Raw genomic sequence first — 24,994 nt, forward strand, 5'->3', positions numbered from 1 at the left:
TGTGTAGCTCACTTCTGTGTGGCCCATGCTGGCTGCTGCAATCACAGCCTGCTGCACCGCCTGGCACCTGCTCGCCCCCCTTTGGCCGCAGCAGGAAGTGCAGCTCCAAATGGCATGCTTCAGCAGGAAGCGCAGCACCTCGAGGTGGCCCTGCTGAGCCGCATGCACCAACACACACCGACCTGAGCTGTCCACATGACCCGCCTGAGCACACAGGGAGACAGAATTAGATGTAGAACTTTGCAAAGCACAGAGACAGTGGAAAACAGTATGAGCCTCAACACTAATGCTTGAGCTGCACCTTCTATATACAGTAGACATGACAAAACAGGCAACATCAGTATGGAGAAAAGGCTTTAAGTCACTTTGGATACTGGATATCAGGAAATTTATGCTGTCCCTTTACATGACTCCCACAAAATCCTACAAATGATCATGAGTTGGTGGTGGCTTCTCGACCACAGTGTTCTTGATATCACCACAGGATGGTGCCAGAGTACACTAATTTCGAATCCTGCACATAATGGCTTAAAATTTTAAAGGCCACACAATCTAGCGAGCAGAGAGGTGGAAGACTACCTTAGCTTTGTGCTGACACAGCATGGTGACGATGTCCAGGTGTCCAGCTGCAGCAGCGAATCCCAGTGCAGTCAGACCATCTTGTGACTTAGCATCCACCTAGAAATACAACACAGACGTGTGTTTGCAGTAAGTTGGAACAATCATGTTGAGTATTGAAAATATTGCAATGTCAAAACTTGGACAAATACATGATTATTACCTGAGCCCCGTGGTCAAGCAGCAGCGCCACAGCATCACTGTGACCAAGGTGAGCGTGGACACACAGCAGGGGGGCGTTGCTGAGGACATCACTACGGTGATTCACATCAGCTCCACCCATAATCAACAGCCTGCTCACCTGCACAAGTAGAGAGCCATTAAAGTTACAGCCCATCTGTATTACCAGGTGTGTGTGGATGTGTGTGTGCAGCATGTTACCTTGATGTTGGGGGTGTACAGGTTGCGCAGCGAGGAGACAGCAGGGCTCAGGCTCTCTGTGCTGTAGGACAGCCACAGGCCCTGCAGGACGGAGGAGGAAACCCCGAGCTTCCTACTCAGACCCTGAAGACCAGAATGGAAACAAACAGTTAGCTAATATTAGACAAATACATAACACAAACACATTTTATGATTCAATAAATCAGGCAAGTTGCTGCAAAACAGTAAAATTGCAGGTACATTTGTATGTGGCCCTCACAAATGTTTTACTGCATATTGATAAGACATCTGTCAGCTAGCTAACATGACACATGTATTTCTAGTTGAAATGGTAGCTAGGAGTGACAACACTATCCCCGACTATATAAAGTTAGTTTTGCAGGTTGTGAGAAATTAACTCATGTGTCATAAACCACCAGCAGACAGCACTGGTCAAAAGGACAGAAGCAAGCATAACAATAGGTAAAGTTATCTTAAATACAAGCAACATTAGCATAAAAATAAGTAATGTTAGCATTAAAATAAGTAAAGTTATCTTAAATATAAGCAACATTAGCATTAAAATAAGTAATGTTAGCATAAAAATAAGTAAAGTTATCTTAAATATAAGCAACATTAGCATTAAAATAAGTAATGCTAACAAAGAAAAGTCACATTGCCATTAATAATATTCTTTCTGTTTGCCTGTGACACAAGTTCAGAGCACAGAACCCACTCATTCCAGATATTTTATCAGTAGTGTCAGTGTGTATGAAAACCGGCAATTACATTAGTGCAAAACCTCTTAGACGGCCATCTTAGATGACTGCAGTGTATAGCAAAACTTCACTCATGAGAAGCTACTTCAATGCAAGATTCATTGGTATTTTAACCCCCATATGTAAAATGTATAAACACAAAAAGATTAAATGTCCTCATATCTGCTTATCTTATAATGCGTTCTCAAATAACTGAATGTACTGCTCACAACTGCTACATGCTAAATGGTGGGGTTAAAATAAAAACAATATCAGAATGAGAGGTAGAGCCGGACAGATATATCAGCTGGCCAATATTGCCTCTCACCTTGTAGATGTGAGCCTTCAGAATGTGATGTCCCAGCTCCAGCGTCTGCTGTCGGTTCAACTTCCCTTCCTGTCTGCAGAGCCAGAAGGCCAGAAGAGTGTGACCGCTCCTGAGTAGACAAACAGACGGACGGAGAAACAGATCAGTGATAACCTCTCTCTTCCTCCCTCTGTCCACTCTGGCTCTGTCACTGCGTGTCAGTTACCTGGGGTCGCAGAGGAACCTGTCGTCCTGACCCTCCTCCCTCCACATCAGCCACTCCCTGAAGGAGGCGTGGTTTAACATCCTGCTGCCGTCGTTCCGCCGCAGCAGGAACGAGGAGAGCTGCTCCAGACGGTGCGCAAACTCCGCCCACTGCAGCGCTCCACCGCTCAGAGCGCAGGCATTCACCGTCTCAAACAGCTGGAGCAGGAGAGGAGAGGAGCAGTCACACTTCAATGAACAAATATTCAAACAAGACTGAAGGTTTTTGCATTTAACTCTGAACCCACTGTATATGCACACACACACACACACACACACACACAGTACAGGACACAGTGACGGCTAGTACCTGCTGGTCGGTCAGTGGGTGCAGTGACGCCACAGTGACGTTGAGCAACGGCAGAACTCTCTGAAAAGAAGACTGGGTGGGAAACCGCATGTTGAGCTGCAGCAGGTAGACCTCTGCGAGACTCACAGGAACAACCTGGACACACACACACACACACACACACACACACACACACACACACACACACACACACACACACACAAATTTAAAGTCTTTCTGTCAACTAAATCAGTGAGGCCTGCAAAACAATTACCAAGTAGGTAAGTAAAAATTCAATACTTCTTCCACTTTACCTCCACTTCACACAGTTCTTCCCCTCCTGCCCCGCCCCTTCCTCACCTTGAAGCTGGAGCTCTTTAGGACCAGGGATCCTCCCTCTATCAGGTCCAGGGTCAGTTTCAGGTAGAGGTACGAGCCCTTGCTCAGGCTCTTTAGGTGGCTGATCAGCTTGGCCAGTGCTGTGTTGTCAAGGCGCCCGTTGCTCAGTGACACGTTGCTCTGGATCTCAGCGCTGCTGTGTATACGCTGCATCAAGTAACCCTGACAGAAATAAAAAAAACACAGACAGTATTGATAGATAATATATAGATATAGATAGAAATGATAGATATGACAGACGACCAGGAACATTATGTGCATGTTACCTGCAGGTCCTGGTCTATGGCATTGTTCTCTTCCATCTTGTCTAGAGAGATGCGATGAAAAGGTAAAGAATCTGTGATGTCCTGATTGAGAAAAAGATGGAGAAACAGATGTTGTAAGTTCAAGAACACTCTTTAGTCACAAGCTTTTCATATCTACACAGCACATAGGCTGTTTACAGTGATAACAAGGGAGGATGTACTGCTCAAACTTCCCCGTAGCTTTTGCAGCAACCATTGTTTGGTCGAGTGTTGGAGTTTCCCCGTTGGCTCTTTAGTTCAGCTTTTTATATGGGCCCGACCTCGGCTTCCCCTTTTGTTTACGTCGAGCTGAGGCTGGAGAATCAGCCTCCAAAAACAGCTTTTCTTCAGTTAGTTAAAGGGGACATAAATGCTCATTTTCAGGTTCATAATCTTATTTTGAGTTACTACGAGAATGGGTTTACATGCTTCAGTGCTAAAAAAACACAGCAGTTTTCTCATACTGTACTCCCCCATGGTCTGAAACGCTCTGTTTTAGCTCCTGTCTCTTTAAGGCCGCCCTCCCAAATACCCAGTCTCATCTGATTAGTCAGCTCACACATGCCTGAGCCAGCACTGCTAACAACAATAGAGCAGCTGTGCTAAATCAATTCCAACGTGCCAAAAGAGTAAACTATGCAATTATGTGACACGGTGACGCAATGTGATGTCACAAAGGCACAAAATTAAAGGCACGACTACTGACGAGGCGTTTCAGGAGCAGTGTTTTCTGTGGAAGAGAGGAGCTTCTGTTGGTGTGGACACAAGAACCCATATAAAACACTGAAGGAAAGGGAAGAAAAGCAAAAAAGAATAACAGGTCTCCTTTAAATCATTGTGGCCCACAGGTTAGAGAGCTAACACTCTCATTTGAATAGGTTTGGTTCTGTAAGGCTGTTGGGATATGGGTTGAGCAGAATATGGCCCATGACCCACTCTGTCCCCATGAGAAATCAATCATCAATCATCTCTGTCAATGCGCCACAGTGCAATGGCTCACGACAGTATATCATATGCAATTAAGCCATTCAAAGACAGTAGAATACATGAAATTCATCATGGAGGAATGAAACTGTAAAGAAAAACAAAACACAAAACCTGTTGTAAAGATGATGGCCATGCACTGTAATAGTCCAGCAGAGAGCAGAGTATGAGAGAAAACAGCTCTCAATGTACCGAGAGACATGAGGGAGAGTGCACAGTTAAAGAGCCCCAAATAACTATCAATACAGAGTGAGTCATAGAAGAACAAGACATCTGCAGAGAGAAACAGAATGAGCATGTTTTTTTACAATAGTTATAATTACATAAATACTGCATTCATAACTGCATCAAATTCTGACTCAAATGAAGCTAAACCATGTCACGATATGATATGCGACCACACTGTATTAACAAATATTACATGGACCATTACGGAAACCTGCAGATGAACATTTAGTATCTAGGAGTTTACATATAGACCGTACCACGGAATATCTGTGTAACAATCTGGCTACAGTATAGCACACTGACCATACATGGTCCATCAATATATTTATACCTGGCCTTGCTTAACAGTCCTTGACTCCAGACAGAAGTAAACAAAAGGAGTGTCTCATTGATAGCAAGTGGACAGTAATGTTGCTGTCTGAAATGGTAACTCTTTCTGGCGAATTTTCAAGTTAGCTGTAGCTACTTCAGTTGACATTAGCTTCATGCTTCTTGCTGACTTTTTCAAGTGTTTAAACAACACCCTGTGGAAACGTTGTACATATATGTATGTATATATATATATATATATATATATATATATATATATATATATATATATATATACATATACATATACATATATATATATATATATATATATATATATATATATATATATATATACATATATATATATATATACATATATATATATATATATATACATGCACTTAATGCTTTTATTTATTTTAGTGTGTTTTTGTCATAAGTCACAAATTGTTCGATTTTTGAGGAGAATTTTCGATCTGTCTTGAAGATAAAAGCTGGTATTTTATTGAAAATGTCAAACTTTGGCAGCTCTAATATATGCATTATTTACCAAAACATCCAGTTAAAGGAAACCTGTTACACTTTTTTGTATTATTCCATTCCGCCAAATGGCTACTTTGTAATGTAAGTGTGCTCTGTCATTGTTAGCAGGGCTGGCTCAGCCATGTGTGAGCTGACCAATCAAAGCAGACTGGGTTTTAAGGAGGGGCGGCCTTAAGTAGACAGGATCTACAACAGAGTGTTTCAGAGAAAGGGGGAATACAGTGCTGTTGCACCTGGCAGGAGAAGCGTGATGCGTTTTTTGAGCACAAAAGCATGTAAACCTATTTTTGTAGTAACCCAACATCAAATTATGAACCTGAAAATGAGCATAAAACCTTCTTTATGTGTCCTTTAAATAAAAGAAGTTCCAAGTTTTGTTTTCTAAGGTTTATGTATATGTGTGTGTTTGTTTACCTGCTGACTGGTCCTGACAGTAGTGATGACCTTCAACCAGGAAGGGAATTTCTGGATGTTTCTGGATAGGAAGGAAGTCAGTGTGTCTCCGTAGTCCGGCCGGTGGAACTCTGCCTCGTTCAGCCCATCGATCAATACAATAAGCCCCGCCCCCTCCACGTGCAACTTCCTCTCTGAAAAAACAACGGAACGAACAGATTAAGTGATGACCCGTGGCTTTACAGAGTAGAAGCTAGCAGAACACAGTACAGTCTGTACGTACCTCTGTAGAGAGCGTCTAGTGGTTCCAGTATTCCTCTCTCGAGGGCAGCGCTTGGATCCTGGATGCAGGAGCGCATGCTAAGCGTGCTCTGTAGCTGTGGTGAGCGGTGCAGCAGCTCCCGATAGGCCAGCAGCTTTGGGGCGTTACATAGCATTGCCGCCATGTTGTGGATGAACTCCGGAACCAGACAGCTGTGACAGTTATCAGCCTGACAAAAGTGATATGAGACTACCTACAAGGACAGACAGGAAGAAAACTCAACATTTAGTCAACATAACAATGTAATCAACAAGACCTTTAAGTACAGTACTTGATTCAGTGTACCTAGTTACTTTCAATAACTGCTTTATGGTCATCTATTGTGTGATGCAGTAGATATACATTAAGTGACATGGGGATCCTACCTGTCCTGCAAGCCTCTTCAACGCCTCCTCCTGTCTCCTCCTCATCTCAGGAGTCCCTGGACAGCTTCCCCTCCCGCCTCCTTCATCGCCCCCTCCTCCTCTTCCCAGGGAATCATGGGAGAAAGAAACAGCCTCTACATCTGGATTATGGGGAAGAATATTGGAATATTTCAACATTTTAAATGTCAGTAATGATATAGAGACACAAACCATTTCTCTTTCATTGTGGCTCCTGCCTTCTTTACTATTAACTACTATTTACATTTCTTCTGCTTTTGAGTATTTTTTTCCATTGCGTAGTTTAATGGGTTTTTCAGCTGCGTAGCTGTGAGTGTGGTTGCTGTTTGTGAGTCTGGCTGATTTTAGTGGTTTCTGCATGATGGCTAGAATAACTCACTGGTGGTCCTTTGCAAAGCAAGTTATATGAGTTCCTTCCAACAATTTACTATGTCTCCTTCTTGTCTTTAGTACAGGCTGTGATGCAAACATCAAGCAAACAATACATTCTAAAATGAAATAGGGCCTTTATATCTTTCTGGAACCACAGTTTATTTTTTGTTTCTGGACCTAATTTAGATTTCATTTTTTTATTTTATTTTATTCAATTCTTATTTGTCATCTTTAACATAAATTGTCTGAATTTATGAAAAAGGACAGGTTCAGTCACTATGAATTAGGGGTGGACTGGTCCTGTTTGATACCAAATCATGTAGACTGCTTCAAGTTGTTTTCTGCTGACTTTTATTTTCCGCGTCTTTACATGTTTAAGTTTAGCTGCCAACAAAATATACAAACTTCTTAACCGTGTCTTAACCATGTAGCTAAATCAGATAATGAAGCATCATTTATATTTGAGCCTCACCTTCAAAGAAACTCAAAACGCGATAATAACAAATAATGTTTTATTTTTGAACTACCAATCTCACCTTACTATGAATCGACGCATAACTTGCAGTAGCGAGCGCGTTGTGATTCACTGGGTGTGGATCCAGACTTGTGGGGTTTTTTTGCTACATTTTTTGAGAATGCACTCACAACGATGTGCAGACCGCTGTGAGCTTTAATGCAACTCTATCAAGATTGAAACCAGTTGCACAACTTTTCTGCACGCATCATGCTTTATTCATCCTTCTCCTCATCCATTGTTTAAGCTCATCAGGGAGGCGTCTGAAGCAGGAACTTGACCTTATTAAAAACTTGAAGTTTTGTAGTGTTTATAGGGATTAGAAATGTTCTCAAAGAACAGGAAACTGCAAAATGTAATTAAAGGATAGAGGTGATATGTTGAGGTTCTCTGCAGATTGGCTTTGAAATTAGAGTCATCCATATACTGTGATGTAAAAAACATTTGTTAGAAAAATACAGTTGACAGTGTACACACTTTATTGCATTTATATATTTATATTTATGGGCATTTATTGCTCTATTACAGGAGTATATGTGGCACTTTGTAAATATTGTGTTTTGTAATAAAAGACGATGGTAATATTGTGATATTGATACTACAGTCTCTCTCTGCTTACGTTGAGGTACGGTCTGAGTGCTGCCAGCGGTTGGCCACATGCGGTTTCCATGACAACTGAGCGCCACCAGACGGGCGATGATGGCCGTTTTGCCGAAGCCCATGTTGCCCACGATCACCACGCCCCGACAAGTTGATGCGTCGCCTCTGCGGAGACACGCGTCCACCTCCTGGAAGAGCCACTCCCTGCCGGTGAACAGCCAATCAGACGAGAGACCGGGAACCTCAAAGTGGAGGGGCTTCAGGTTGAGAGAGGGAGTGAAACGAACTGCAGGAGAGGAGAGTGTTGTAATTACCACTTGTGAAAGAGTTGTTTTTATGTTTGTTTTAAAGTATGTTTGTGTTTACCTCTGTGGTCCTGTTGACTACGACTCCCAGAATTCTGTCTGGGCATTCTGAGGGACGTCCTTGAAGGGACGTGTCTCTGCTGCTCATCCAGGTAGGCTAGATCCTCAAGGTGGGCAGAACTAGTGGCTGCAGAGACAGAATGATGGAGAGAGTTCATTTTCTGCAATAGTAGGTGGTTTTGGATGGGCATGAAAAGATGAACAACTGTGCAAGAAAATGTACTGTTCTTTCATAAAATGTCAAACAAACAAAACAGTGTAAATAAAAACTGTAAGGAGGGAAGTTTACTACAACTCACAAGGGGTATTTTGGTATGACCAATCCAGTCACAGAATTAACTAGAATTAACGCCTCGCAGTTTTAAAGTGACCTTTGACTACCAAAATCCAATCAGTTCATCCTTGAGTCCAAGTGGACATTTGTGCCAATTTGACGGAAATTCCCTCAGGGCGTTCTTGCGATATTGCGTTCACAAGAATGGGATGGACTGACAGACAACTCGAAAACATAATGCCTCAGGGCATGGCTATCGGGGAGGCATACAAATCTGTTGCCTTTGCTGCTAATTGCAAGTGGAAGCTAAAGTTTATGCATTGCAGAAATCTGAGAATACTGTTAATAGTTTAAATCAGTTTAAGATTCTGGATAATTTGGATAAATTCAGCAACTGTGCTCCATTGTTTTGTTCCCAAATGCAACAACAAGTGTTCTGAATTTGCAACAGCTGACAGCTGATGACATATTGACATTTTTGCCAAGTCACAGAATATATACTACATTTTCTAATTTCTAAGAAGTGTTTGTGTGCAGAAAAAAACATACATCATATTATCTATTAAGCATTAGATGTGTTAGCTGTATTCTCTTCACTTTAAAGAGAGCTCGGCTAGCTGTTTCCCATTGCTTCCAGTCTTCATGCTACGCTAGCATGAAACATGTCCTGACTTCAGCTCTGTACTTAAAGTAACAGTTTGGGAAATATACTTATCAGCTTTCTTTCTTTCTTGGTGAGAGTGAGATGAGACAATTACCAGACTGGGATGTCTGTATGGTGAATTTGAAGCTGCTGTATAGTCAGTAGATGGTTAGCTTAACTTAACACAAAGACTGGAAACAGGGGGTACCAGCCAGCCTGGCGCTGTTAAAGGGGAACAAAATCTAGCAGCACTTCTTCATGTTACATTTGGTTAGTTTGATTCAAACAGAAACAGAAAACAACATGGTTTTTACAGGGGTATGGGAGTATTTCCTGGCCTTGAGCAGTGACTTCCTGGATTCTCAGTTAGTTGCCTGGCAACATCACAGTGTCGACACATTTTCCTAAATGGCGAAAAACTTTACAATATGTAAATTCAATGCAGTTTTGTGGCTGTTCTTAATGACAACCACAACCACATCACAAAGGTCCTTCACCTGTGGGAACCAAAGCATGAAAATATAAAGCAAAAACCTGAAGTCAACCACAAACAAAATCCTGGGAATAAAACATTGAATGTCTGTTTTAAAACTGGGTAAAGATCTACGATGGTTAATTAGATATATGGTTAAAAGTACTTTGTTTAAAGAAAATCAAGCGTTGTCTTCCTTTTCTTGTTCATCACTAGTTAAGAACAGGATTTGTAGGATTTCATCCGAGGAGTGCCATGTCTCGCCTTCCACTAGAGCTGCTATAAAGCATATCTGAAAGCTAACAAAGCGCTGATAAATGTTGGAAACTTCAGGTTGTCTCGATTCCCAACAAAAACAGAGGGGAAACCTACCGAACGTTTGGTCCAATCAATCCAGTTACAATCCTCCAACACCACAGAGAATGTCAGCGCTGGCTGTGTCTTGTATCCTGTGTGTGCGTTACGTGTGTGTTGTGAAAAAACTTCATACATGTCACTTCCTTCTTCCTTCCTTCCTTTCCCAAAGTGCTCATGGTTTTTTTTTATAAGTAACAGAAAGAGGAAACGAGGGAAGGGAGGATGAGATGTGAACATGTCACCCAGGTATCGTCTCTGCTGTTTTGTATCGACACATTATCACCTTGTTTTTACATTTCTGTTCATGTACATATTAAAAATGCGATATTCTGAAAGTCTTGGAGGTGTTGGTACACTCTTTTTTTAATTCAAAGAGCCAGTCTGTCTGTTTCATTAATAATGCTAAGCTAGCCTAACAGTCCTGCCTCAAGCTTGAACGCAGAGTAACTATTCCTTCTATTAATATTATAATTTAGAAAATAGATTGATGATACCTGTTCTCGTTAGTTTCATGAAGAACAGTTACGTATAAGCAATTAAATGTGATGTAAAGATGAATGTCTTGCCAGAGCTAAAAAGGAAAGAGAACTCCAGATAGTGTAAGACTTTAGCAAAAAAGTTTGGTAAAAGATATTAATGCCTGATAAGTTCTGTCTGACCAGAATGTGTTTATTGATCATTGGGAGCTAATCAAAAGGTTATGAAATTAAACACATTTATTTAAACAACACTGGCTGCTCAGTGGCACATAAAGCGCTAAAAGGTTGACTTTCGAGTATATAATTTACAGGACCAACTTCACTTCTGCATTGTGGAGGCAATACAGCATCCGCGCTATGGACTTCTGCTAGCCCAACTGGCATCATGGGCCTCTTCTAGGCTTTCAAAATGTTATCGTACTTAATGGATCAAATTCTGACAGTGAAATGAGTCGTTTTGCAGGAGGTTGTGATGCTCCAAAAAATGTACCCACTGTCGTCACAATGTAAACTTATGGATAAAAGTCTTGATGATGATAATGATGCTAAAATACTTAAATAGAATTGAGTGGAGCTGCAAAGCTAAGTGATAATTCTCTGTGGTTTTGACATAACAGATGACCAGTTTCACATTACACATTGCCATCTGTCGTGAATGTAAAAATATTGATTAATTTGGCTTTTAAAGTTTTAGCAGAGTTGTCTTTTTAATGAAAAGGCCACAGTGAATACACTTTTTATTAACAATCATCATCTCACTGAGTCAAAAAAAGATTTAATAAAGTTGTTACATGTGATCCTGAACTGTAACGGTGTAAAACTACACTGAGGCAGTGATTGTTTGGAGCCTTGCTGGTAATAATTTAGGTGAAATGAGGCTGTAAGTGTAGTTAACTGTGTAAACCTCTGTTTGTGAGAAGCCTTGATTTAAAGCCACAGTGGATATATCATAACAATGGGAGGGCTTTGTGTGCTCACTATCACTGGTGAACCAACTTTAGTTGAGAAAGAGTCATGTATTTCCTTCCTAACAGGAAAGAGTGTGTGGGAGCACACTGCAGGCCTGGAAACCACTTGATTCACTCTCTCTCTCCCTCTCACACACACACACACACACACACACACACACACACACACACACGCACACACAGGCACACACAGGCACACACGTCATCAACTTGCCATCTTACCAGCAACTGAATTGGGGCGCGGCATGAGGTAGAGAGGGATGGAGTGGGTGGAGCCTAATGAGTAGACGGAACCAGTCGCTCTATCTGGGTGGAGCTTGTTGAGGCTGTAAGTGGAGGCGGCCATGTTGTCCTCCACCCTGTACAGGAAGCCGTCATTCACTGTTCCTTCAGCGATCACACATGAAGAGGAGGTGGAAGCCACCACCGGCCGGCCCGCCTGCTGCCAGAGGTTCTGGTTGCTGCCATGGTAACTATCACTGGGATACTTGGCGCTATCGTCTCGCTCTGCTGCTGACTCGGCAGAATAGCTGGTCAACGTGGCTGAAAGACAGTGTGGCAGCAGGGTTAATAACTTCACAGTGTAAGGGGATCTTTTTGAATAAGCTGCATCTACAGTATGTCACCTATGATGCCGCTGTCTCTGCTCTCCAGTGTCGAAGTGGGGGACGTGACGGAGGCATAGTTTGAGGAGGCGTGCTTGTTGTTGTTGTTGCCCTCCCCACCAGCAGGAGGCGGCAGTGTGGAGCAGGGGGAGGTGCCGCTACTGGCCAAACTGGAGGAAGGGGAGATCCTCTGTGGGGAAAAAGAAGAGATTTTATCCTCACTTTCATTTAAAGTTTATACCATGTGTGTGTGTGCATGCATTTAAATATCTATGTTAAATTTCAATTGTTCCTCTGGCTATTTTTGTCTTCCATATATGAAACAATCTTTGGTCTTATTAGAGCAGAATAAAAACAGTGGCACTGTGCCTGATAATGTGCGATTAATAACATTATATTATATAATACATTTACTCATCTTTAGTTATGCAATTCCATGTTATGCTAATTTATGCTTCTACTCAACTACATCTCAGAGGCAAATATTTTACTTTTTACCCACTACATTTGTCTCACAGCTTTAATAACTAGTTTAGTTACTTTTCAGATTACAATTTCCCCTCCCCTTTTGGTCCAGTGAAAGCCGTGGATCTCCAGATGTGTTGATTTTGAATGTTTGATTACCTGAAGGATGGAAGGACCTCCTTCCTAAGATAAATAAACTCTTTAATAACCCTCTTGGAACACGTGAGTACAAGCCCTCCTGGAACCCATAGAGACTACACTGCTGTGCCTGAAGTTTTAAAAAAAAAAAAGCCTTAACATGGAAGTCTGTCAGAGAGGTCCATGCAATTTCAACCAGATTGAAATTTCCCAAAGGGGATGTACATGGCTTGCTACTGTGAATGATTTGACTTAAGGCATTCAGAAACGGGACACACTGTCTTGAAAATGTGTATAGTTTAATACATTTCGAAAGGAAGATATAATAATGATGATTATGATGATGATAAATTATGAATTTGTTTTGTGGTTGAAGGAGGGCGGTACCCTTTCACCCTCTGTTGGCCAGTCACCCCTGAAGGATGTGAAAGATCTCAATCTTTTTTTTGTTTTTTCTTTTAGCACATGTGGCTATGCCATTTTTAGACCAGTCTAGTCTAGGATCATTGGTTTTATGCCATGATAACACATTTAATTTTGTAATTCCTTTTTCAAAAGATGGTCTACATGGTGTCATGAGTGATTTAATCTTCATTATTCCTGTGAAATGTACCACACTAAGGCTAATTTGTCAAATTTAAATAATTGAATTACAATATAAATGTAACAATAACTTGGTTCACCAGTCAATTTGAAACAAAAGAAGAGAAGTCATAGAGGGTAGCTGCCATCTAGTGACTCTTTTTTGTAACTACAGTGTGCTCTCTTGACAGCAGATGTCATTCAAGTTCACAACAAAACATCCAACATGTGGTGTTGTTTTCTCTTAAGTCTACTTCTTTATGATGCCTGCGGAGATGTCCTGCCATATTTGTCGTGTTGCCTGTGGACACATATGCTACACACGCATAGCAAGCAGACGGTGGTGCAGCGATGTGGGAGAGTCACTCCATGGTTCGTGTGTATGACGTGTTGTGAACCCCCACTGATCAGTTTGCCAAAAAACAGAAGCTGGTATGTTGTACATACTGGAGATAAAATGTTAAAAGGAAGGATATAACTATCCTTTACAACTGGTTTGACTGCAGGACTCTCAGTCTTCTCTGATATGAAATATTTTGCAAGTGTGTATCTGTGTGTGAGTTGATTACCTGTCCATCATCCTGGGCGTGATAAGGTGAGCCTGGCTCTCCATCGGCTACCTTTTCTCCGAGCAGGAAACCCAGCCTGGTCATCAGAGCGTCAGCTGCCTCGTCGACTGAGGGAGGGGGTCCTAACTCCTCCTCCTCAGCTGGAGAGGGAGCGAGTGAAGAAAACAGGGAAAGTTTTTTGTTAGGTTTCTGTCTGTCAGAGCAAAATGAACTGTAAAAATAGATATGGAGCAACATGATCATTCACTTTGCATTTGTGTTCACTTGTAAGATTCACTCACTCTCTTTTTAGGTCTGTTTTAGTCTCCATCAGCCCCAGAGAAAAATATCAGACTCATAAACATCTAGGTGTTTCACTGCCACCAGCTAGCAGCTACATTTGTCGGTCTGCTGTTCTGCTATGATGCTAGGCAGGTAGCGCTTGGTGATCCATATTCATTGTAGCGGCATCATCAGTTACATTTTAAGACCGTCCATAACTTCGGTTTATAACCCAGCTCCTACAAAACTAATGACATTCCCATCAGCCTCAGCTGTACTAATTAGCAAATGTTAGCATGCTAAGACACTAAACTAAGATGGTGAACATTTTAGACATTGTCATTTGAGTTCAAAGCACAGCTGTACAGTCTCACACTGAACTGAAAGACTAAAGATGCATACAGCTGAGGGGAACTGCAGGATGATGATTATTCTCTGTAGGTTCGCTCAGGTGATCTCCATTTCAGCAACTGTGAGACTACTAGCACCAATTGGCTGGACCTCTGTTGAATTAGGTCAGTCACTTTAAAGGGGCGACTTATTTTACATTGTATATTTTTAATTAAGTGGCATTACTTTGTAGAAATTTTTACTTTGACATGAAAGAGTTATTTTTTGTTATTTTTTGTCAAAAAAGCAAAATTATATTGACCATGACTCCATTTATAAAAGCAATAAAAGGGGAAAACATTGAAGGGGGTGAATACTTTTTATAGGCACTGTATATATATATATATATATATATATATATATATATATATATATATATATATATATATATATATATATATATATATATATATATATATATATATATATATATGTATCTACACCTGTATACACACACACACACACAGATGGCACGCACACGCACACACACAGATGGCACACACACACACACACACACACACACACACACACACACACACACACACACACACACACACACACACACACACACAGACTGTAAGCCACAGCATGAAAGCTCATACTCTCTGACAGTCTATAATTACTGCTATAAATTGCTGACTGTTGGACTAAATACCAGGAAAGTATCGCAGACGCACGCACACACACTTAAAATAAAATCGACCAAGCACAAAGCACACTGGGAAGAACTGCGCGAGTATGCGCGGACATGCATGCATGTGCGTTTGTGGTCAGTCAATGACAGGGTGTGTGGATCGTTTTTAGAACAAGAAAAATAAAATGGAAAGATCAGATGCAGAGAGCACAGACTTTTCCATTTCTGTCTAGCTAACTACTGAAGCTTTCCTTCTGTCTATCCTCCCTTCCTTCCCTCCTCTGTCATCTCCATACTTGATCCTCATCTTCCCTCTATCACTCACTTTCCTCTTTTCCTCATTTTCTCTCTCCTTTTATTTCTTTTGTTTCTATAAATATATTACATATACAGTATATATATTATACATTTCTGATATAAATAATGTCATCTCTGGTTTTCTTTGGGAAGAAGCACCTCATAACAGCTAAAGATTCATGTTATATTTCAGACAAGGACGATGCCCCCTGTTGCTTGCTGAGTCGGTTCATCACTCAGTCTTTAGTGAGGGTTTTCTGTTATGGCAGGAATCCGATGGATCAATACAAAAAAAAATAAAAATAAAGATTATTGTCATCAAGGTCGCCAACAACAATCAGACAGGCCATTTTTTTTTCATCCTTGGCTCTGAAAATTGGGTCTGCTTGGGTTAGCCTCAACCAACATCGAGCAACCTGACACTTGGAAATTCCTTTGTGGCCATGAGGGCTACATAAGTCACAACTCACCATCTATAAAGCTGGTTGACATGGACGGTACTCTGCTTCTCTTAATAGTGACACGCTCTGTTTTAGCTCCTCTCTCTTTAAGCCCCCCCCCTACAAATAACCAGTCTGCTCTGACTGGTCAGCTCACACATGTCTGACCCAGCACAGCTCATAGAGCCTCCAGTCAGCTGTTTCGCATTTTCAGCTCCCAGTTAGCTTCACTTCTACCATGAATATCGGCATTAATTATGCAAATTATGGATGAGGTGGTCGTTTCAGTCACGGAAGGAAAGGAAAGAAACCAAAAAGCGTAATTAGTGTCCTTTAAGGCCTTTGCACAGCAAGATCATTTAACCGTATGCGGGTTTTTTTCTTCGTTTTTTTTAATGTGTCAGCCAATCACAAACCTTTAACACAGAAATCTTTCACACTCAGTCTGCCCTGTTCTTGACAGTACTGACCTTCGAGGGGACTGAGGGCCGGAAAACTCAAAAAATGGGAGAGGCATTTGTAGCTGTGTTGAACCATCCACTTCTATTTAACCTCTTCTGCTGGAGTGCCACAAAAGTTGAATGGAAAGACAGTTAATCTGTCCATTCACGATGTTTTTGTCCCTTATGTGAGTAGATAACTACATTACTAACTAACAGTGAGAAAGCTCACTAGCTCGTAGAGCTTTATCCCCTTTCTGTTACTATTTATTGAATGAAATGGTGTAACCATCCTGTAAACAAGATGCCAGGAACTAAAGAAACTCAGAGAACTTGTAGGACACTAGTGCTAGCTCGTCAGCTACAGTAGTTTACCAACCAGCCGTGTGCATAGCCCCAACCACATCAAGCATGAATGAATCAGGATTTCAAGTAAGTCCTGGTTCTCCTGTAGTGTTGTATGGCAGGGGCAGGCTTCCACCTCTTAAATAAAGGTCACCTTTCCTTGAGGTGTCTGCCAGTTAAAGCACAAACAGAGACTTAACCTACAAACAGAGTGAAGTAATATCCACAAACTGTTTGATGGACTCCAATGGCTTCACCTTTTGTAATAAGATGATGCTGTACCTCTTCAGACTAAAACAAAGAACAAAAAAACAGTGTGCTGTTTTTTCGGGCGATTCCTCTCACAGATGTGACCATCAGATTCACTGTGCAATTAGACCGAGTCGACGGCAGCAGGCGCACATACAGTTTAACTCTTCACATCACAGTTTCAGGGACTGTCCTGACTCAGGGCGACTCGTGACCAGCTATCACCTACATCCTTTGTGACTAAAACATTACCTTGTTGTGCACAATGTAAAGACTCAATTTCAACGATGAAGTGACTGAATTAAATTTTGGATTAATTCACCTTAGACAGGGTGGTATTTTGTTTATGACTGTAATGTCTTTATATTCTTAAAGACATAATATGTAACACTTCTGTCGCCTTTGGTCGCCTTGCGCTAAAACTTCCAGGAGAGTCAGAGAGTGAAGAAGGAAGTCAGCGAAGGAGACTAAACTTAATGTGAATTAAACTTTAAAACATTACCTCTTCTGTGAACATTTCTGCCCGACACATTTTCATCGGCAATGATGGTTCCTTAACAATGAAGACGACTCCCATGATCCCACGCTACTTACGTCTTTTGTTTTGTTTTGATGGAGAGACTCCTGGTGGCAGAAACTGTTTGTGTTTTGCGTTTAAAAGGGGCAGTCAAGTAAAATGACTGCCCCTGAAAAAGGAATACAATGATCTCATCAGGATTATTTGGACTAATGGAACAAGTCCAGTAGACCCCAGTAGAAACCTGTTTGTTGAAACAAGAACATTGGAACAGAGAGAGATTCCTTCATGCTCACCTTCGTCCTCACTTCCTCCTCTTCTTCCTGTCGGACGATCTACCCACTCCTGACACAGCTCAGGGCTCTCTTCGTGGGACAGACAACAGCAGACGTAAAACAACAAACACCGCAGGATGGAGGACGCGTGACCGACCACCTCTTCTGCCGTGACATCTTCGCCACAACAGCAACCGCCCACCGGTCTCCACTGGCGACGAACGGACGACCGCCCGTGTCGGCGCCACTTGGATCTGGAGCGGGCACATGTTTTCAAAATTGCCGCCGTGCAGTCCATAGCTAGTTGGCAGTGGAGTTCCAATTGGTTCAGAGTGGTCCCAGTAGGGGGCGGAGTCAACAAATCACAGGGCTGCTACTCAGAACAACAAGAGTTACCATGGTGAATGAGAGCTCTGAAACGCTCTTTAACTTCGCAGTCAGTTTTGTATGTTGAATCGCTGTTGTGCCATTTGTCTTCTCCATTAAGCGTTCTTGCTGAAAATTAAAACGAACACGATGACATCACCATTCTGTCCTCTTTTTTTTGGTCCTGAGCTCCTCCTTCTCCAGAGTACACAAAGGAAAGAGGGAGAGAAAGATGAGGGAGGTAGAAATGAAAAGATAAGAGGAGGAGAAGAGACTCTCCAGGACAATAAAAATGACCAGAGGTACTTCAGCTCCTGAAGCAGAATGGCTGCAGTTCATAAGCAGGATAGTCAAAGATGTGAACACTGTGCTAACATCCAAACTCCTCATAAGTTCTGTAAAAGGTATGTTGTTACCTTCAGACCTGAAACTACAATCCACATGCTTATAAACATGACCGCAACTCACAGCCGGTGATGGTGTAATCCACTGGTTATTGTTCTTTTTATCCCAAAAATGCTATCCTTTTCATTCACAGGTAGAGCCTCCTCAAAACCAAGCAAAGACAGAAAACATCAACTAAAGCACAAGATGGAAGGAGTAAATCTCCTCCAAGATGATCTCCTTTTTGGTCAGAAGTGCAGTAAGTGAAGTTTCTCAAGTGCTAGAAGAGTTTTTCTTTCAGCAGCGGAGCCTCCATATCTGGTCTGTAAGACGACCTCCCTCGCCTGACTGCACCGCGAATCAAAAGCTCCCCTCCTCCAACCCAAAACACACGCACACAGGAGGGAAAGGGAAGGACTGCAGGAGGAGCTGAGCGGAGAGAGTAATCTGTTACGTGTTGAGAAGCACAAGCAAAGTTAAGAAAGACAGTCTGGTCTTTCTTTCTTCTTACAGAAGAAAAACAGTCAGCAGAGAAAGGGAATGCTGCAATTAAAGTAAGACTCCTTTTTCCAAGAAGAAGAGCGTCTGACCACAAATCACAGTGAAGATGGAAGACTGTAATCCACTTAAGTCCAGAATATGCGGAGAGAAAGAGGGAAGAAAGAAAGAAACTAAATAAAGAGTTGGATTCGATTAAACATCAGTTAGATGTTTCTAAGAATTGAAAATCTGACTTATTTTCAATCAACAAAAAAACAATTTCAATGGCAGGAGGAGAGGAGACGGATTACCAAGAAGAATATCCAAAAGAATGTCTGGAAAAAAGATGGAAAGTGAGAAAAGTAAAAGAAAATCTACCTGAGGAATAAGTAGTCAAGTAGAGAAAGTTTTTAGGCTGGTTGACAAACATTGTCATGCCTTCATTTAATGCTTTTTAAGGATGACTTTCCTTATGAATCATTGCCATGGAACCTTTAAAATTCAAGTGACCCAAAGACACTTTACATACATGGAGGCAGAAAAAAAAATAAAACAGCAATAGAAGGATTTGGACGCAATGTCTGCCAGGGATAACAGAATGAACCAAAACCACAGACCTTAGTGAACATGGAGGTTTTCCAACACATCCTCAGACCAAAACAACTCAATAGGTCGATTGCCAGTGAAGATTTCGTATATCACTGTTCCCAAAACAACATGACTGTTGCAGGGAACAAATGACAGGCGTACCTGACCTGACCTGTCATATACTTGCAGTTTTGTCAGTTAGATTAAAATAAGTTTAAGTGGTCGTGTGGTAATACATAAAAAATTATATATTTATATTATATATATATTTTTTATATATATAATATATATATAATATATATATAAATATTTTTGTAAAAATAATGGAACAAATGACGATGTGAAGACAATGTGACGATGTGGAAACAGTTGCTCCTGAACCAACAGAGAATTATCCCCTGGATCCGCAGCTCCCCTTGGCTTTACACGACTTTATTCAGGTCAATTTCAGATCATTGTTTTAGCTGTCCTGCCTGCTACTTTATTGTTCTGGTTCACTCTCACCGCTTTTCTCGCATCACTATTGAATGCAAAGCTCTGAAAAACCCACTGTACACCATCTGCTTAGCACTCAGCAGCAGACAGACTCAGTGGGCAACTAGCTGGTGAACAAAGTGGAACATTAAGAAGCTAATGAGCAAAAATCATTTTCAGGAGTCTGTAGAGACCAACGCAGAGCTAAAATAGAGTGGATATTGGACTATTGGACTCACCATGTGGCCAAAAACAGGATTTCAAATAAATGATGGATCTAATGTTCAGATCTCTGTTACTGCTGGATGCATAAATAAGTAACTGTTGGCTAAAAGGTTCAGTAGAGATTTCTGTTCATCAGTAGACTCTGTAAAAAGGTCACCAAACCAGAGTGCAGTTAGTTAATGTGGCAATATGAAGAATGCATCACCTTCACAGGCAAAATGCAGTAACTACTGTTTGGTGTTTAGATCTGTTTTGTAGTTTAAAAAGCAGTTTTTACACATTTCTATTACTAGGAGTGAAGATAAATAATCAGAGCATTTGTGTATGTGCTCATGGTGTGACTTTAAGATGTTGCCTTAGCTCATTATGTTCCCGTTTTGACGGAGATCAAGTAGGGAGACACTGAAAAAGAGTCAAAGAGAGACTCCACATGGTAATGTTTAGTAGAAGCCTGTCAATTAAACCCTGAGGAGGAGGAAGAGGAGGAGCAGCAGGAGAGGAGAGGAGAGGAGAGGAGAGGAGAGGAGAGGAGAGGAGAGGAGAGGAGAGGTTGGTATAAGGTTCAATTACACGTCTGTGCTTTCTCTCTTACTACGGTGCAGAGGGACGATCAACTGCAGGGTCAAAGGTCAACCCCCCCCTCTGCTGCCAGACACAGTGTAACAGGTCACAGCTGTGGTGTGTGTGTGTGTGTGTGTGTGTGTGTGTGTGTGTGTGTGTGTGTGTGTGTGTGTGTGTGTATCACAGAACGGGAGTCAGAGAGTTGGAACAACAGATTTGGATTCAAACGTGTCACGATCCTGATTGGTCCACAGAAACACTCCACATCCCTGTTTTCCAACTGAACCCGCCCACTTCAAACCAGCGAGAGGAGCACAGCAAATACAACAAATACAGGAACGTTTCATGTGAAATAGCAAAAACTGATCTGACATTGGCAGAAACTAGTGTGTTCAAGTAGGATCACATCACTGATAGAGAAGGATCTGATTGAGAAAATGGGTTTTCAGGTCCTTTAAAACTCCTCATCCAAGAAGTCCAGTTTGAGAACTGACTATTTCAGTCGCCATTCTTCTCCCTTCGCGCTGCGTGTTACCATTTTTAAAATCCCCGTCACTTCGGAAAACAATGACCTCCGAGCTACCAACCTACACGCCGACAACCTGGTTGCTAACAGTATGAACCTAAATTAGCTAGCAGCTGTTAGTTTTTACTTTTGCAGGGATTTAGCCACTTTAATGCCAGGGCTTACCTCCCCACAAGCAAAACAAGTACTTCTTGCCGCTATTTGGCAGGGTCACCATCGCTGTATTCTGGTTTTAGTGTCCCCACAAGGCAATTGTGCTTGGTTGAAAAGTGCAACATGGAAGAATTTTAGTTTAAAACAATCAAATAAATTTAAAAAAATGATCGACTGAAGCTGAAGAAATAACAGTTTTGATGTCATGTTATGGCACCGCTCCCACCCAGCATTCCCCACTTCTCCTCCTGGTGGTCCAAAGCTCCTGTGTTAACAACACTATGACTTCCCCAGCGCTCCGCCAGCTACGACGCTAATTAAGCTGACTAACTAAAGGCAGCTACAGTTAGCAGCAGTTAGCGGTTACTCTGTTGAAATGCTGCACCCTATTTGTTTAGAGTACGAATTCGCCAGCTTTTCCCATGTAATGGCTATGCGCGACTAATGAGCCTTTTACAACTCCTAAAAGTAAGTCCTAGTCTACATGCTGCAGTGCTAATGCTACTCTGAATATGGCTCAGCGTTTCCAGGTTCCGTCTGTGGTCTGACGTGTCTACAGTCACAGAATATGGCGTTTGCTAATGTTAGCCTTGTAGCTTCCGGCAGTTCAGCTGGAGATTGCCATCTGTTTCTCCTTCTGTGTGATCTGTGTTGTCTTGTTTGTGTTGTGTGACTGTGTGTTTCTTTATTTGACTTCTGACAGATTGTTGTTATACAGCATGTGAGCGCGCCAAACTGATTGTCATCAGATAGACCTACCGGTTCTTTTTCCCAGACGAAGATTGAGGAGGGGAGAAGAGGGAAGCGAACGAGTGAATCCCTCCATCATCCTGACCTCTGACCCGTCTGACTCGATGCTGCTGCCGCCTGTTAGAGGGAGACATGGGGACAGAGAGCGTCTGAATGACCGTACTTGTATGATCGGACTGGAGGCAATCCTTATGAACACAACTCAGAAAATATATAATGACACATGTAGTGACACATCAAGGTACTGACCACTGTTGTTCTTGCGGCTTTTTCCTCCCAGCAACATCTTCAGGCTGTTTCGGAACATGATTGCTCACGACGACAGGTCTCTCTCTCACACACACACACACGCACACACACACTTTCAACCAACAACCCTAGGGAGAGAGAGACAGAGAGTCAGTGAACTAACTAACTGAATTAGAATGTATATTAATCTATACACTCTTCTGACTGTGCTTAAGAATTATATAAGAATGACATGTTTCTGACTATTACTCTCATGCCAGTGCTGTTTGCTGCTGCAGTTTCTCCACTAGCTTAACCTCATCCCCGATGTGTTATATTGCTATTTTTGAATCAAGTTTTAAAGTACTTGTATGTGCTTGATTAGACGAAAAGAGATATAGTACATTAATTAATGAGCTTCAGAGGAGTTGGTAGGCAAATATTGGTTGTTACAGAGACACCATTCACCCTATCACAAGACACTGTACCATCAAAATCATTTTGAAGCTGTTATTTTAACGTATAACAGTTACTTAATGTTGGATTAATCTACTAATATGAGAGTGCTATAAAATAAGACACTTCTGGTGAAAAGTGGCGAAGTCTGTTGATTGCTTTCAATATGAATCTCTGCGTTGCTGTCTGACATAACTTGTCTGACATTTTTAGATTCAAATTCACAAGTTTTTTGCAATAATTAATTGAACTTATTCAACCACCGGAAAATAAATTCTTCATTCCAGTCGAATCACTGTGATCAGCAGGATCGCTCACTGGCTGAATTACATCTGTGTGCATCTAACCTCAGTGAACTTTGACGTGCTAATCTGCACTGGAGTGGAGCAGCAAACCTTCTGTACAGAGAACCGAGAGCCCAGAGCAGAGGATGTTACACAGATTATTAGCTTTTTATTTTATTAGCGCTTTCATTTAACTTCCTCTGCTGGACTGAAACAGCTCCACAAAAGAAGCACTGTTTGGAAACATTTGAGATTCTAAATAAGTCTGTTCTCTTTTACAGCATGCACAGAAGGAGGAGAGACACGGGTTACTGACCAAACACTCAATAACAGTGATAACTGTCGGAATATAGAGCTAGGTAACACTTATCTTTAATAAAAAAATATGTAACTTACAGCGTGAAATTATAATAATTATTAATAATTGATTAAATCATTATTAAATCATTAATACAATTATTTTTTGGATGATGATAAATGATGAACAATCATTCAAACAAAATGCCAGGGCGAGTCAAAGTTCCAGTACAGAGAAAAAAGACAGAAACTTAGTGAGTTATTGACTGACTAGCACTAGCATGCGCTTGGTTGGCCGGTGTGTAGCCCTGCGAGCCGTCACATTTTGCAGAGATCTACAGAAGAATTTCAATTTGCAAATCTCTGATGTGAAAGAGGCTTTATAAATCATTCTATTTTAATGATTAAAGCTGCTGTAAGCATTGTTTGTGTGTGTATGACCGTGTGTGTTTTAAATATACTTTATGAGTAGCTGACTCTGCAGAATCTCTCATTTGTCCAGCTGGCAGTAGAGTTATTACTCACACACACAGACGCACACAGACACACACACACACACACAATCACACTCACACTCCCCCTCTCTTCTTTTACTAGTGCGACTTTTTGAACACACCCAGCTCGCTGGCTGGTGCTGCTGTTGCTAGGTAACCATCTACCGTTGCTAAGCGATGCATTAATGAGAATGCGTATTAGAATATAACCCTGTTCGCCCTGCTGTGTAGCTTCTGGTGGATGTGTGCGTGTGTGTGCTGTGTAAAAACTACACAACTTCAAATGTGGGGCAACAACTGAGCAAAAGGTGAAAAAAAAGAGCTTTCATGTGACTTTTACAAGAAAACGCCCCGAAACACCAAAAACTAATCTACAGTGTAGAGAGAGACTCAGAAACTGTACAGGATGATGTAAGCCTTAATTCATAATCTGATTCAACACTTCTGATTCTGTCATACCACCATTTTGAGTTAGGGTCAAGTATCCAACACACACAGACACAGACACACAGCGATATCTATCTGTAACTGATGTGTTATGCTGTGGTCTACCTAATCTGAAATAAAAAAACAAAACGCTGATTTGAATGTGAGACAATATGTGTTTTTCTGCTTGTGTGTGTGCATGCTGAAAGTGAAGCAATCAAAGTTAGGTGGTACACAGATGGCAGGTTAAAATACTAGAGTCACTTGTTTCCAATTCACACAGAGATGTCAAGAAACACACACACACACACACACACACAATAACAGAACTGTCTACCATCTGACTATTTTCTTTTCTTCAGTACCACCATTTGGTTCTAGATACGTTTACAGTTAATGGCAAATCCTTCAGATAAATGCTGACACAGAACACCACCATGTGAGCATTTTAGCCTTCTTCATCTGCAGACTTCATAAGAGTGAGTTTTCCACATGGGATTTAATGTGCTGTTAACACAATATTGTTTGTTTGAGTGAAGTAAAGAGGCAGATCCTGAAGGCATGCTGAATGATGTTTCTTACAGTGTTAGGTCTAAAAGAAATAAAG

At 41.4% G+C, this 24,994-nt stretch overlaps 1 protein-coding gene across 1 annotated transcript in view; it reads right to left on the reverse strand.

The window, feature by feature from the left end:
* The window catches only part of tanc2a (tetratricopeptide repeat, ankyrin repeat and coiled-coil containing 2a), a 49,869-nt gene that overhangs the window by 10,271 nt on the left and 14,604 nt on the right, over window positions 1-24,994 (reverse strand). Inside the window, exons 2-20 of the mRNA XM_073494920.1 lie at window positions 22,452-22,579; window positions 22,212-22,319; window positions 13,848-13,987; window positions 12,115-12,283; window positions 11,711-12,031; window positions 8,297-8,422; window positions 7,950-8,216; window positions 6,427-6,566; window positions 6,023-6,254; window positions 5,761-5,933; window positions 3,262-3,342; window positions 2,957-3,157; window positions 2,618-2,752; window positions 2,270-2,466; window positions 2,065-2,173; window positions 1,000-1,122; window positions 782-919; window positions 580-678; window positions 13-204 (exon numbers count right to left, since the gene is read on the reverse strand). Coding sequence (XP_073351021.1) covers window positions 13-204; window positions 580-678; window positions 782-919; window positions 1,000-1,122; window positions 2,065-2,173; window positions 2,270-2,466; window positions 2,618-2,752; window positions 2,957-3,157; window positions 3,262-3,342; window positions 5,761-5,933; window positions 6,023-6,254; window positions 6,427-6,566; window positions 7,950-8,216; window positions 8,297-8,422; window positions 11,711-12,031; window positions 12,115-12,283; window positions 13,848-13,987; window positions 22,212-22,319; window positions 22,452-22,509 — 3,009 coding nt within the window. The 5' untranslated portion in view covers window positions 22,510-22,579. The remainder of the gene's footprint in view (window positions 1-12; window positions 205-579; window positions 679-781; window positions 920-999; window positions 1,123-2,064; window positions 2,174-2,269; window positions 2,467-2,617; window positions 2,753-2,956; window positions 3,158-3,261; window positions 3,343-5,760; window positions 5,934-6,022; window positions 6,255-6,426; window positions 6,567-7,949; window positions 8,217-8,296; window positions 8,423-11,710; window positions 12,032-12,114; window positions 12,284-13,847; window positions 13,988-22,211; window positions 22,320-22,451; window positions 22,580-24,994) is intronic.

Source organism: Pagrus major, chromosome 23 (assembly GCF_040436345.1).
Source record: "Pagrus major chromosome 23, Pma_NU_1.0".
Taxonomy (NCBI): domain Eukaryota; kingdom Metazoa; phylum Chordata; class Actinopteri; order Spariformes; family Sparidae; genus Pagrus; species Pagrus major.